The following is a 15,725-nucleotide window of genomic DNA, read 5'->3' as shown; positions in this document are numbered from 1 at the left end:
ATACCGGTGCACCATGCATTTCGGAGTCCATGCGGAGGCTGTGCAGCGCCAGTGCTAGATGGCACCGAGTGTCCTTAGGGAAGCGCAAAGGAAGAATCCCGCTGCAGCACACTGCCTCATACATAACTCGTTTCAACGGGGGCGATACATTGTGTTGCTATATAAATTCAAAGTTAATGCATTACCGTCGGCAGTCATATTGAGATAGGCACTGCTGAATTTTTTTTAGTTGCCTGTCACTAACTAACTTCACAATTTTCTCGTATAGTGGTGCATTGGTTGCTGCAGTGATGATGTAGATGAAATGTTGTTCAAAACAGATTGGCAGTACCATCTTATGAAATAAATTTATATTTTCTAGCAACGAAAGTGTCTTGTAATATTCCGTATCGCGTGAAATTGCCATCAGATACTGTAACTACACTGAAATTATGTTACTTTGACAGTTCACATTGATAGTCTAGCCAGGCCTGTGTTGCTTTCAGTTAGAACTGCGGGCTCAGCTCGTTGGTTCAGCCAAATAATTTGGCAGTCTTCAGTGTGTTCTTACATCCGTTGCCTCTACAGATATTCCCTCCCTCCCTCTTGGTTTTGTCCTAGGTGTGTGTCAACTACATCCTATCACTCGGCTGATCCTGATCCTCCTCGAAACCAATTCCCTGCTGCACGCATTTATTGAAGCAGTAGAAGCTGTTTTGGTGGTTTCATTAGAGCAACAGGCATCAATGAACTTACTGCAGTTCATCCCCCCGCTGCGATGACAGGCTCCTCGAATATGAGTTATTCAAATGAGCCTCAGTCCAGGAAAGACAAAACCATTTTTTCCCCAAAACAAATTTAATATCGATTATAATAAAAAAGAAAACAAGAGAACAACAAGGAGCACACAAAGAGGTACAGAATAACAAAACTACAGTTGCCTGCGTTAGTCCATGCAATGAGTTCAATTCACTCACGGTCCAAAACAAGAAAAAAAGAAAAGCTGAGACATCGCAAGTTTTATTTACTCGAGTAGCAATCCATTGACAGCAATTGCGCTTGCCTTGACAGTGGTAGCGGCGGGACAGGCAGTGACAAACGAGGGATGTGAATGCATGGTAGAGCCAACCCCGGACATCCGAGTCTAAGACCTGTGGGGTCTCTCACACCGTACTCTTGGGACAAAGGAACGACAGTACAGTAGTGCAAACACTCACAAGGGCATTTATTGCACCTTTCATAAATCAATGCCTGCTAGCCGAGTTGCTACCCACAAAACATGCCGATGGGCGCGCGACAAATCTAGAAGTCTGACTCACCGCGACCGGAAGCGAGCGAATATGTTCGCCCCATGCTGGATCCCAAGGCCTGGTCGTTCGCGTGTATGGTCACGCGATTCGTGGCGCGTTCGAGGGCGGCCACGCGAGGCGGTCTCGCAGAAGCATGGGTCGCCGCGCGCGCGGGACGTCCCCGCCGCGCGCCGACCCGCCGGGGAAGAGGGTCGCTGCACGTGCGGCATGACCTTCCCGCTTGCTGTCTCGAACCCAACAGCCCGAGCGCCTTGTCTCCCGACGCCCGAGTAACCCCGCAGCGGCGCGACGCTCGCGCCATCTCTCGCACCGCGCTTGTACCACCCGACCGCCGCGGGCGCCAGGCCACGCGGCGGGCGAAGCCGCCCTGCAGGAGACGAGCCATGCGGGAAAACTAGATCTCAGGGGAGGCGTGAGAGTCACGCATCCCCACAGACCTAAGTCCAAGGCCAAGGCTGTTGGAGTCCAAGGACATCCAAGTGCGCCCGCTACAGCTGAGTGGTGCCTGTACTGGTTCCTTGGCTCATGTTTCTGCCCGGGCGTTTCTCACCAGCGTCACCCCAGGCCTCTGGTCGCCTCCAGGCAACCTCTGCTCTCCGCACAGTGGCTCAGGATCAGGACGAGCATCAGTATCAGCACCAACAACAGCAGGTGCAGCCGGAACAGCCGAGCCCTACACTCGGCAGATCTCTTCAGGAACAGCCGAAGTTGTCTTGGTTTTGTGGAGGCTCTGAGGTTTAGGTCTGGACTCCGACGACATCGACCTCGCCACCAGTGATCTTCAAGCGCCGTTCCCGAGTGATCTCTTTTCCCCGCATTCCAGTCTGTCCTCCTCTCTCCTGGTACCTAGTACCGCTGGTTTCGTTCCCCCCCCTGATTGGGTGACGTTCTTTCTCCCTCGTCCAACAGCTCGTGCCACCACCCACCAACATGTTCTTCTTTGTCGGCCACTCGAGGGTATTTGGAGCTGCTGCTGTTCCGCAGTGTTTTGTCACCACATTTTTCAAGTCTTCAGCAGTTGCCACATTTTCAACCACGATGCTTTCCACTCACTCATTACACTCACCAACCAAAAAGAGCAGAATTATTCATTTGGACGTTCTACTCTTTTACTTTCAATAAGAACACATAACCGGGCACATAATCCAAGAACATAATCCGAGCACATAATCCAAGCACATTTGCTGACCATCCAAAGACAAAATATCTTCATTCATAGCACTGACATCACATTATTTCACTGAACTCACGTGAATTTCTTCCATAAAAGGCACCCATCCCATCCCTGAACACCATAAGTGCACCGCCATTCTTTTGGTGCTTCACATTTCAAATCACGTAAAAATCCCTGCAGCATGAAAATCTCAGCTTGCAAGAAAGAAAAAGGCTGCTGCCTTCTTCTGGAGTCATTGCGAAGTGCACTTGTTATTTCAAAATGTTTCCAAAAGCCAGCTCCACCAACCCTATTGACTGGTGAACAAAAGCACGTGTGCTCCAGGCACTTCCCGACATCTGAGCGGAACAGATATGTTCGCGCATTGAGAGAGCCGTGACACACAACTGTAAAGGATTACTGTATTTACTCGTATAATGAATGCGCTCATGTAATGAACGCAGCCCCACTTTTCCAATCAAAAAGTGTTTTTTTTTTCTTTTTCTTTTTCTCACATAATGATCGCACCCTAAACCTGCTGCCATGAAGTAGGAGACACACAGTGGGATTCGGCGTCTGATATGGTGTCTGGCAGGTGTGATTGTGTCCGATGCCATGTCGGACGCCGAATTGTACTGTGTCTCCTACTTTTATTGCGAGAGCAAGTATATGGACACTCCAGGCGCTTTTTTGCCATTATCGGCGCTGTGCTCCGCATGCTGCAGGTTGAGTGAAAGCACGCGAGACGAAAAAATCCTGGGTGAGGGTGGCATTTTACTCTGGCAGCAACTCCGCATTGCACGGCAGCGGCGCGCCCTATCTTGAAAGCAATCTGCATCAGGGAGCTGAGTCGATGGTGGCTCGTACCTATGTGCGTGCTGCGTTCTTGCCGCTTAGTTTGCATTGAAGCGAATACTTTGTGTAGCTGTCTAGACATTTGCTATCGCAATTGATGGTTTGCATTTCGGGCGAAACAGACTTTCCTAGAGGTGACCTCGGGAAAAAAATATCGCTCAAATTTTACTCAGCATAATGAACGCACCCCCGACTTTGCGCATATCTTTTGGGAAAAAAAGTGCGTTCCTTATGCGAGTAAATATGATAATGAGTGCTGACAGGACCGTTTCTTGTCATGTTTTTTTTTTTTTTTTTGCTAAATGAAACTCACAACTTTCTTAGCACTGGAACAAATACTGGTTGGTGACAGAGCACCATAAACAATTCATTATAAATTATGTGTTTCTACAAGCCAGTTTCAGTTCTGGTACCCAAGACGTGGATACATCATGATGCCACGATACACTGTCTTGCTCCGTTCTTGCAATCACTGAGGCTGCTGCTGCATGCAAGTGCAGCCAGAAGAAATGTGTGCAGCACTATTATTATTATTACTTATTTTTTTATGAGCAACATCGTCATACTAGCCCTATTGCTACGCCATCTCAGCAAATTTTTCTCTCTGTCAGTGGTATCAGGCCCACATTCCGACATAATGTTTTTCTATGTTCCTACTTGCTGAAGCTTATCCTTTACATGCAAGAAGCTTGTGGTACAGTTTTCACAACTTCGAAAACATGTCAGTACTCCATTGAGATTATGATTTCTTGGAAAACAGCTTTAGTTTCAGTAGACAGGTGCCGCCTACCCTGTACAACCCATTGCTTTTGCTTATATTGTGTGCCATACACAGTAGGCATCCGCTAACTTGACTCTGGATAATTCAACTTGTTGCTTAATTTTATCCTGTTAGAAGGTCTTGCATGGTGTCAGTACACTCTTATAGCATGGGCCTCTTCTGTTTCGATTCAAGACGTATCTACCAAAATATAGTGAAGGCTTTACATAACCTTTGTAAATCACAGAATATGAATTGTGGTTGCATGTACGTGAAGGAAACCACAACATACTGAAAGCCACAGCACGAAGAACATTGCTTGCACTTGTGCTTTGCATCTGCTGTGATGATTAGACTAGCGGCAACATAAGCAGCTGAGTGAAGTGATTTAGTGCTGAAGGATCTATCTGTAATTTCATAAGTTGGTTCTCACTTTAACTTGGAAGACTCCAGGCACAACGAAATGACCACAAACCATCATCTTTCATCCTTAACTGTATCATTTTTGACAGCCATTTTTTCGAGTCATGATTATGTTCAAATCGTTTTGCAGTTTTGTTTGAATCGTTTTGCAGTTTTTTTTGCTTTCTGAAGCATTTTCACAGTGTCTAGTGATGAGTGATCTACCGACAGCTTTCGATATGGCTCGTGTTGGGAGACCAGCAGCACCACTGGCTTGCTCATAGTTTACAGCAGCAGGCATGGGGCAGATTCCCTTTCACTAATGGATACTAATGTTGTCTTATGTTCCTGTCTGTGCTTGTTTCTACATGTTGTGGAGAATGACTTTGCTGCTTTGTCCATATACTGTATTTTAGCACGTATAGCCAGACTTGAAATTTAAGAAGTGTTAATACAAAGTTTAAACTGTTCAGCAAATTTGGATTTAAGTGCGGCTTCATGGCAGTGAGATCAGCATTGCTGTGAAGCGGCAGTATGCCTTGATGGGAAGCATCAGCGTAATGGGTAATGAGTCTAATGATCAAGGATAGAAAACCAAGTTGTTTCTGGACTTATGTTTTGTGTTGATAGGAGCACCAACTTGCCTTTACGAAAGATTGTTGTATGGATTTGTTGCACAGTTACATGTGCAAATATTTTTCTCTCCTGTTTCCTAAGAGTAGCAATTCGGTGCTGGTTATGTGCTAGCACTGTGTGCATGGCCAAAAATATGGTTAATAGTTTTCTTATGATAGAATTGATATGTGGTCTGTTTGTGCTTTAATATGTTACATTAACAGTGTGTCTGTACATACTACAGTTTGTTTATGCTAGTGTGTCTTTTGCTTATAGTAATGTGTCTAGCAAACACAGAAAGCGTAGCAATAGTAAATTTATGTGTAGAGAATGTGTTTGTATTGAGGATGTTCAAATAGTGAGGTTTTCAGTTGAAAAGACAGAAATGGTATTTTGCATAGAAAGATGGTAAGACAAATTTTTATTTTTATTAATACAAGAATGCTGTTTGGAAGTTCATTCAGCCGGGCAGCTTGGGATGCGAGGTCACTTCATGTTCTGATAGGCTTGCATCTGCATTGAAGTGGCTGGTGGACAATATAGATAGATACTTTTCCATGATAGGCAGACTCCTATAGTCATAGTAGCCCCATACGACTTAATTTGCTAATTGACAGTAGACGTAATTGACTGCTCAGGAACTGAGAAATTAATAAAGTTTGCATCCCTAATAAGCTCAACAATTCTGAAGCCAATGTAGAGTTTCTCATAGCTTCAGTGCAGTCCTGTTATGCTGACAGTCTGGTAAGGTTAAAAAAAATAGTAATTTTACTGTTTGTTTTAAAGCGTAGTTTACTGCATTTTAGGCTACTCAAGCCTTTTAATTTAATTCACACGCAAGTTGCTGACCAGAATGCTGCCAATGTAACCAAAAATTGAAGCTGGCAGTTCAGGTAAAAAACGGGAACATGCTTTGGTCTGCGTGTGAGTGTTTTCAGTGACGAGAGAGGCATGACTTGGTCGAGAGCTCTCCTTGCATCCATACATAGTCGCGGCATGTGGGACTCTATCTTTAGGCTTCATTTTTGTTGTCTTCTGCATTGTGTAGTCGCCATTGCTGGTTCTTTGTTTTTATTTTTGATCATCTTTGAAAGAGTTTTGAAGGGTGACAATTCCGCATTTTGTCGTGCACAGATGAGCCCCACGTTAGTTGCGGCGTTCGGACGTGATTCGGAGGCTGGCCCCTGTGTGCTGGACTGGGTGCTGGGCAAGCTGTGCTCCAACCTGGAGTTGTGGCACAGTGAGACTACACTGACGCTGTCCACCTGCCAGGCGATGGTCTCGCTCCTCAACAATGTTGAGAGGTAGGCTCGACATGCTTGTGGAGGCAAGCTTGGTCTTTGGCGTTGCTTAGGTGCTGGTGGAACGAGAACTGCACGTCTCTGCGATGCACCTAAACGTGGATGCTTCACGCTCCCTGCAATCATCTGTTAGACACTTGTATGCGGCCAAAACTTACTGGGGGTATACAAATAGCAATTTTTGAGACCAAATAAAAAATGATACTAATAGAGCCAGGAGTTAACTTAAGTGAATATTTTACGAATGAATTTGAAATAAAAGAAAGCTATTTTTACCATCAATATAGAATGACGTTGATTAATAAAGGGAAAATGAGACATCCACCCAATCGTAGCATACCACTCTTGCCTTTGCTTCAGAGTTGTTGATGAGTTCGGCTTTGCCCTGCCATCTGCTAGCCACCTGGTTAGCTCAGATGGTAGAGGAGCTGCCTCAGAACAGTGGTTCTGGCCCGGACCAGGACGAATTTTTCTTCAACTGCGAAGCTTTTCTTTCGAGGAACCCGTATGGGTTTCCTTTGTGGAGGTTGCTACGACTGGGTGGATTTCGTATTTTTCCTTTATTAATTCCTTCCACCTTGTGAGTTTCCGCATAACCATTATGTCAAAATGACTTTCATGTATCGTAGTATTCACAATGTTAGTAATTTTCTGTCATAGCACAGGACACCATCAAGCATCGTTTATTGAAGGTCTAAATGGAGTATTAAAAAAAAAATAAGCAGTTGGCTCACTTATTCAGGATTCTTTGGATGAGAATCCTGGAGAAAATGATCTCTGTTTAGAAAGAAAAGTCTGGCTTCCCAACTGAGCAATGCATAGTGCACTCTACAGAACTTTGAGTGTTTTATGTCTGCTATATCCACCGGGATGCTCCAATTTTACGTTTGATTAAGCGCACTTGAGAACTTAAACTATCAGAAGAATATTCATATTTACAAACACCGGCTATTTGATTTGAAAATTGGATTGAAAAAGACATTGTTCAATTAGTGATTCAAAGTTTTCTAATATTCGCACACCCCTACATCTTACCTGTCAGGTCTGAGGTCTCTGTACGAATGCAAAATTGGGCGGCACATTGACATTGTACAGGGTGAAACGACAAGGCACGCAAACATTGAACATAAAAGAAAACAGAAGCAGCACTGAACCTCAGCAGTCGTATCAATATTTTTCTCCATTTCTGTGCCTCATTGTTTTGCGCTGTTCCATATAGTATGCTGGTCTGTGAGCACTGTGCTTATTTTGTGCGATACCATGTACTGTGAGTATTATGCATATACTGAGATTGTCGCAAAGTTAACCCCCCCCCCCCCCATTTCACTTCATGTGCTAAAATGCACCTCATGTTGCAGTGTCATATCAGCTGTTTTTTGTCTTCATTTTCTTTGTGGTCGAGCACATTTTGTCACCGTGTTGAGGTACAGTTTGAAAGCCTGCAAAAATATTCATGCACTGTGGGGACCCCTTTTGGACCCCTGTCTCCTGTTCACGCGCGACTTGGGCCATTCGCCTGCGCGATCGCTGGGGACACGCAGTTCCAAGCCTTATTTTGGATAGCGCACATTCCCCGCGGCCGCTGGCGCCAGCGCGACGCGGAGCCTGCTGCTTGCGTGCGCGGCTCACGTTACGCCGTGCGCCGCGCGTAAGAACGGTGCCTGAGGAGCGGGCCCCTCTCGCCCTCTCTTAGGCTTCTCTCTCCTTCAGCATCGGAGGTGCGCGGGCGCTTTCGCTTGGACATATTGACTTTCGGTGCTCTTGGCTGTCGGACTTGCGGACCAACTTGGTCCCGCGCCCCTCTGAGCAAGGTGGCCCCCTTTTGTGTGGCGAACCTGCTCGGAAGAGCCAGTGTGGCGGAGCAGACTTCCCGGGAGCTTTCATCCGTAGTCTGCGACTGCCACCCCAGTGCCGTATTCCTGTATTGTACATGCATTTTGTACATAACAGGGAATAAACCCCCATCCGTTGGTGCCACGGCTGGAGTTGTCTCTACGCCTTGCCGGTGAGTCCGCGAAAACGCCGCGGCGCCCCTTTGCGTGCTCTGCAGAGTGGGGACGAGCTACGTGTCTCCTTAGACCTTAGCTAGCCGGGTCCGGGCACGTTAGCCCGAAGCCCCACAGCACGTACATTGAAATCCACTTAAGATATCTTTCATAAAATCCGGAATTCAATATAATGACTGTGTCGCATTGTACCCTGGCCAATTTGGAACACCTTGAAGAATAGGGTGGGGTAGAGAAAGTCATAATACCTACAGGCATTTGTTGTTATAAGTGATATTATAGTCACTGATCAATTTTTTTGGACACGGATAGGTCTTCAAAATAGACATAATCAGTGTTTGCAACATTTTGGATCTTGGTGTTTAGGTGAAGCAGCATTGTTCAGGCCATGGCCTAACTAAGGCTACTCCATGTGGGTGTCTGCAACTGAAGTTACAATTATATGAATAGTCAGTGCAGATCTATTCTTAACAACTGCACAGCAGTATATACTCTGTATATGAAGTGTTGAGGGAAACTCATATTTTTCCTTAACACTTCATTAAATCAGGTGGGATGTTGAGTTTATGTCTCTGCGTCGAGATTTTCAACAAGTCCTTATGAATATGTGCTGGGGACTTGAAAATGTTTCACCAAATAAAAAATTGTGCAAAGCTTGGTTGCGTTAAATTGAGGTTCTGACTGCATGCAGATGCTACTGCAGAAAGAAATCTGTGTATCCAGGAGTGAGTGAGTGAGTGAGTGAGTGAGTGAGTGAGTGAGTGAGTGAGTGAGTGAGTGAGTGAGTGAGTGAGTGAGTGAGTGAGTGAGAGTGAGTGAGTGAGTGAGTGAGTGAGTGAGTGAGTGAGTGAGTGACAACTTTATTAATTGAAGGGGCGAGAACTGAGGGAGGCTAAGCTACGTACGCTGCCGGGCTGTGCTTCTTGATGACATCTTCAGCTCATGCCAGGACCCATGTCTGGATATCTCGGTCAATGCTGGAGAGAAGGGCATGATGTAGACGAGGCATCACAAGCCTTTCTTTCTCTTCAAATTCAGGGGTCACCGAGCCGCAGCATGTCCAAGCCTGCTGTCACTATTACAGCGTCAGTCACAGGGCCAGTTGGGACCCCTAGCGCCGGGCTCCCATCGGGCACTGCTCAAGGCCCTGGTCATTGCCTGCACAGCCAACAGATTGCCCGAGGCTCCGAGGCTTTGGGAGGCTCTCCTGGGGCCCCTCAAAACGCGCTTTGATGAGTTCTTCGAGTCTTGTGTTCAGTCACGCTGCCGCTTCACTGAGCCCCAGAAGTGAGTGTCTGCTTTTACTGCATCAGCTACAGAATAAGTCTATAAAGATCTGATGTGACAGTTTTTACTTTCTTTTTTTTTTGTGTGTGTATGTGTTTAAATGAACGTCCAAGCACTCTAAACCCATGAAAAAAAAATCTTTCTGAGCACCAGATCGCCATGATTTACCTTGATACATTTTTCTATGAGTTTTGGTTTTATTATCCACAAGGTGGTTGTGTCATGAAGTCGTGATACAGTGGCTCGCTCCATTTCTGCGATCACTGTAGCAGCTACATATGAGCGTAGCCGCAAAAAGAATAAAAAGAGCCACTTTGCCACATCCTCCTTTATTCTGCACACCTTGCATGGGATGCCTTTGTCGCATTGCCCTACACATCTCTCTCCCGTCTCCTTTCCACCCCTTGGACCTCTGCACAGCGGACCCGTGTATCGAACGGGTGAAAGGAACGCGGGAGAGAGGTGCGTGAAGCTGGCGATACATAGGGCGCTGTGACGGAGGCGTGCCATGTAGTGTGCTTGGCACAAAGGCAGCTGTGGTGAAGGTAGGCGGGTGCAGTGGCTCACATTTTTTTTCCTGGATTTCATATTCTTTTTCTTTTCGGCGAAGACTCCCAGTAGCCAGATTCAATTGTTACAGCCACTAATGCCTCATGCACACATTGCAGTAAGTGTTTCATTTTACCATAGTAATGCACAAAAGTTCACACTGCAGGAGCTGCTCATAGTTGCGTCCGAGTAGTGCTAAAACCGGTAATGATGTAAGTGTGTTTGGCTGTACTTCTTTCTGTCCAACTAAAACTTCTGGATGTGTGTCCTACCTGCTTTTTTCATGCAAGCCGGTTGTAACAATGGGTTTTTCTTGCTACTTGAATAGTGTGGTAAATAGGTTTAACTGTACTTGCCAAGTGTCATCCTCATACTTGCCAAGTGTCAGGACCAGTTTGCGCAACCACGAAGGCATTTGAAGCCAGAAGGACAAAGTTTAGGCAGATACATGTACCATATTACTCGATTCTAATGCAGCCTCGATTGTAACATGCTGCTTTTTCATGGCCACAAATGGGAAATGTGATGCCCTCGAGTGTAACACGCTATAATGTTTGATAAGGTTTTATTGCACACTTGTTCATCCGTGTTCTTTTCATTGTCTTTTGTGCGAAATACAAGCGCAGTAAACTGAACGTAATGTGCTCCTTGATTTTATGGTAAGAGAGAGAAATAGTGATTTATTCACACTTAGGAAAAGAAACACCAAGGTCACTGGAGATGTGATTTGTACACTACCTATAAATGGTGTCCAATAATGACAGACTTTTGGCATCTGCAGTATACGTTAAAGCACAGCTATTTGAGATTGGAGGATGGGATATGGACACTACCTATTGCAGTTTTGGTTTCATACTCGATTCTAAGGCACATGTCATATATTTTAGCTAGTGCACATTAGAATTTAGTAAATTCGGTATTCTACCTGTCATTCCATTCCCGTGCTGGCTGAAATGACTTTTTTTTTTTTACACATACTGCAGGCCATTGTTTTAGCTCAAGCAGGAGGGTTTGTAAATTTAATGACAAGCGCTCGCCGCTCTGGTCGAAATGTCATCATATTTCCTTGTCATAAGAAGCCAACAAACACTGGCACCAAGGACAACATAGGGGAAATTACCTGTGCTTAATAAATGAAATAAAGAAATGATAAATGAATGGAAATGAAAGTGGATGAAAAAACAACTTGCCGCAGGTGGGGAACAATCCCACAACCTTCGCATTGTTGGCTTCTTACGATATGACTAATAAAAATAGGGACCCTCAATTAACCCCCTTTCCTCTCATATTTCCTGCTGGTAACTTGTATAGGCAATTGTGGTGTTTGGCCACTGTTTTCCGTATTTACCAAATAGCGATGGTAATTTTTTACTTTTTTTTACAGAAGTGTCGGTCGTGGCTCCAAACACTCCATTTTAGCCCAAGGTTGCAGTGATGGCCTGCTCGGAATTTTGCCTTTCTTTATGTTTTTAGTGTTCTTAGACATATGTATTATTTTTTAAACTATGCTTTTAATTTACCTGCTCCTCCCGATTTTATGAAGTATCCCAACTAATAATTGCGCTTTGTTTAGAAGAGTAGCTTTGATGCATCCAGATGGTGAAAAATGAAGTGCATATGAAGCAACAAATGAAGTTGCATATATAAAATGGGGGCATTTGGCAAAGTCCCTTCAGGAATACTAACTGGACAATTTACCGGCTATTTGTGCCACGAAAAGGTCTTCAAAAAATCAAACGTGTCGTTGGCGTGACTGAAAACTCGCTAAATTTAGTGACTTTCTCGCTATGTTACCTGTGCTGTGTTTGTGGACATGCCCCTGCAGCTGTGTGCTTTCCCACTTCTAGGAGCAAAGCACTCGACCTCCTGGAGAGCCTGTGCGGTGTTGCTGAAGGCACCACACCCAGCAACCTGACCACCATTCGGCCCATGCTGCTGCCCCTGCTGGTTCGGCTGTCCTCCATCGTCGCCATGCTGCGTTCTGAGGCTACCCTGATAGCTGCCACCACGCAACTCTTTCGAGCTGCAGCTCGCCGAATGCTGTGCTTTGTGGGGCCAAACGATGCCACACAGCTCTGCCACTGCTGCTTGGAACTTGTGCGCCTCTTTGCCAGCCACAGCGCAGGTGCTGCCTCGTTCTCTTGCCACAGTGTTCTTTTCAAGAGCTGAGCTGCATTTGCGGCTACCGAGAAACTGCCCAAATTGAATGGAGTTGGGGAAGGCTTGGAAACAGCGTGAAAAGACTGGACAAGAGCAGACAACACGAGCACTCGTGCTGTCTATTCTTGCCCAGTCTTTTTGCTCTGTTTCCAGGTATTCTCGTAATGTACCAGTAAGCTCAGTTTTCAACCCTTCTTTGTACAGGAATTTATCAGTGTACAGTGAAACCTTGTTAAACTGTAGTTGGCCGGAGCTCGGAAAAAGAACACACCAAGAAATAGCATGAGATCGCCTACTTACTTGTCAGAAATGGAACTCAGAGAGAGTGCAATCAAAGGGCAAAAACATGCAGTATTTATTCACTTCACGCAACACAAGTGTTATTTTCGTTCGATGCCGCGGCGGCCTAGCAGCGACGACAGTGGCCTCAAACTTACTGAAGCTGCGAGCCGGCTTTTCAGCCGGCCCATTCTTCTCAGCAAACGCTCGCATGGCAGATTCCTCATTGGTGTTGCACATTCTCCGTGCACAGGCGCGGCGGCGCTGCAGAAGTCGCGGGGCGCCTTTTTCATTGCGGGGTAATGTTCTCGTTGCGACGATTGCATTCATGAGGCTGACGTAACGTGCAGGTTCTGCCACTTTCGGGCCTTGTTTCGGGCCTTGCATTGTCCTCATCACTGTCGCTAGGCGTCACTTCGGCAACAACAGAGGCAACAATGGCAAAAAGTCGAACCTCATAGCCAACATCTCTTCGCAGTCGCAGCAGCGCTGCCGAGCTACTTCTTCGCATTCCATATGCCACACATTGTAGTCAATGGTAGATCCCTGTCGTGTGCCAGCGCCTACTTCTTTGTGCCACATTCAATAGCGTGAACGATGTCCAAATTTTCTTCTGTGCTGAGCACCCGGTGTTTTTGCTTCAGCATGATGCAAATTCTAGCTTGCATGACGTCACAACACTCTCTGGCACGGCGCCAAAATGATGTTGATGTTGATGTGGCTTCACGTGCAAAGGCACGGGGTGCTTTTAGATCGTTGTTCCGATCTCTGAGGCTTGTTGTTCTGCCGGGCTGCCCGGTGGGGACGACGCACCGCTGTGATTGTGCGACGAAAAGTGGAAACACTAGGTGTTAGCCGTTGCGTATGCAATAAGTTGGTACGGTTTATCTGGATACAAAACATGTTATGTTCAATGGCCGCTGAGTCGAGGATTTGACTTCACTACTTTTAAAACGAAACTACTGATTAAGCCGGTACAGTTTAACAAGGTTTCACTGTAACAACTTTGTCTAACGTATCACTGTGCCTGATGTTTTCGTTTTTCTCCTAAAGCCTACATGCATTTGTCTTCATAGCTTTTAGAACAGTCAAACCTTCACATAATGAACACGAATATAAAACGAAGTACAGTCGAACCCACAATGTATTAGTTATAACAATGAGGAGCTGCTGCACCGTCAACTTCTGTATGTTTTCTATGGTGAAACAGCCTACGTACTACAAAGCCCCCATTCTGCATTATCGATTATAATGTTGAAACCTGGCCATCTGTGCCAAAGGGTAATGGAACGTGATATTCTTGAAAAGAAAAAAAGAAAAAGAGAAATTCGAGTCGCTGCATGCCACCACCCACTCATCCTTCTCCGCATCGCCAGCCTCACATGCCTCTCCTATCGCCTTCCCACTCCTTTGAACATGAATGGGCTGTGCCCATAGCACTATGCCATCCAACCCTCCGAAACAGAAATGGACCGCGCCCGCTTCGCATTCTATGGCTGGACGTTGCTCATGGCTGCTCAGAGATTGCTCGCTGGCCCTCATGCTGTGCAATTCTGTCTACGGATTAGGCTGCTTGTGCTTGTCTTTTTTAAAGCAAAGCATTCTTTGCCTCTTCCTTCGGCTTTCCCACTGCTGCCGCCGCCGCCGCGCACACCACGTTGGGGAGTAGTTCAGAGCTTGCATATAGATGACAGGCGCAAGTAAGTGAGGAAAGGCGAAGGGAGAAACTCCTTTTGACCCCACCACGTCGAATGTGCACAATGCCCTCTGGAGCTCCCTGGCCATCTCCACATTAGCCGCTTGACAGCTGTAATTATCCGTGGCTCCCCTCAGAAGCATTGCAGAAACTGCAGCGCTTCCCTTTCCACTAAGGTGCAAGTCCAGAGGGGGTGTAGATAGAAATGTAGAGAGGAGGGAGGAGAGGAGGCAGTTTCTCAACAAGGTAGGGGCGGGAGGTGACGTGAGAAGGCCAGAAAACCGTACTAATATATGACAGCGGTCGGTACAGGTACGGTACAGTATGTTGCTGCTATTTCTGAAAAATAAACTCCATGCAAATATGTCAAGTGGGCAACTTACGCAGGGTGTGCAGAAGCAGAGCGACATTAATTAAAGTGCACCGCAGGGTCCAGGAGACACTACAGAAGCGGTCGACGTCAAATCAACACTTCTGTGCCCGCCGCATTAGCTTTGCGGCTATGGTATTGCTAGAGGTCATGGATTTGATCCCAATCGCGGCAGCCACATTTCGACGGGGGCGAAATAGAAAACACATGTGCACTTAGATTTTGGGACATGTTAAAGAACATCACGGTGTCAAAATTAATCCGAAGTCCGCTACTACGGCTTGACTCATAATCTGATTGTGGTTTTGGCATGTACAGCCCCATTCAAGTTTAATACTTCTGCCACAATGTGATGTGCCATGTAAGGAAATGGCAACGCTCAACCCTCTCAGAGGTTATGAAATATGGTGCACAACAACGTCTCAAGCAAACACCTCTCCCTGTGTGTTTTGTGTACTATGCAGATGAACAGCAGTGGTGCATGTAAGGTAACGTTTAACATCAACTTACCACTCTCGTGTTAGACTAAACGTTGAAGAAGTTATGCTTTAGCCGTCAACATCACCTCTAATTATCGTCAATCAAAGCATCCAGCATAGAAATCTTCGCTTAGATCGATTGCCACAGTGCGTGGGATCTGCATAATTTTTGGTTGTGTTGAAGTCGTTCCTGGCTACGTGATTTCTCAGCCTCGTTTTTAACTCACCGCCGAAACGAAAGATAGCTGATCCGCCTGCTGATCATCGGCAATTCATGACATTGCTGGCGAAAAGAAAGTGCACTGCTATAGATCTGGAAACGAAGTACAGTAAAAGCTCATTAATTCACAACTCGTTAATCCAAAATTTCGGATAATTCGAAGTAGCCACCGTAGTCTGCCCAACAATGTATCGAAAGCAATATTTAACGCATGCCGCTAATTCACACTGAAACCCTCACCGTGACCGATAATTCGAACTCCGTGCTGTTGTGGATGGGGAGAGTGCTAGTGCGCGGGAGCATC

The 15,725-nt window shown here is 46.0% G+C and overlaps 1 protein-coding gene across 2 annotated transcripts in view; it reads left to right on the top strand.

Annotated features, from left to right (window-relative positions):
• Positions 1–15,725, top strand: part of LOC142585730 (exportin-4-like) — a 75,391-nt gene that overhangs the window by 41,476 nt on the left and 18,190 nt on the right. For both annotated transcript variants that reach the window (XM_075696709.1, XM_075696708.1), the window contains 3 exons: positions 6,209–6,378; positions 9,420–9,668; positions 12,065–12,342. In XM_075696709.1, the coding sequence (XP_075552824.1) occupies positions 6,209–6,378; positions 9,420–9,668; positions 12,065–12,342 (697 nt within the window). The remainder of the gene's footprint in view (positions 1–6,208; positions 6,379–9,419; positions 9,669–12,064; positions 12,343–15,725) is intronic.

The sequence above is a fragment of the Dermacentor variabilis genome, chromosome 6 (assembly GCF_050947875.1).
Source record: "Dermacentor variabilis isolate Ectoservices chromosome 6, ASM5094787v1, whole genome shotgun sequence".
Classification (NCBI taxonomy): domain Eukaryota; kingdom Metazoa; phylum Arthropoda; class Arachnida; order Ixodida; family Ixodidae; genus Dermacentor; species Dermacentor variabilis.
This window is presented reverse-complemented; position numbering and strand designations above follow the sequence as displayed.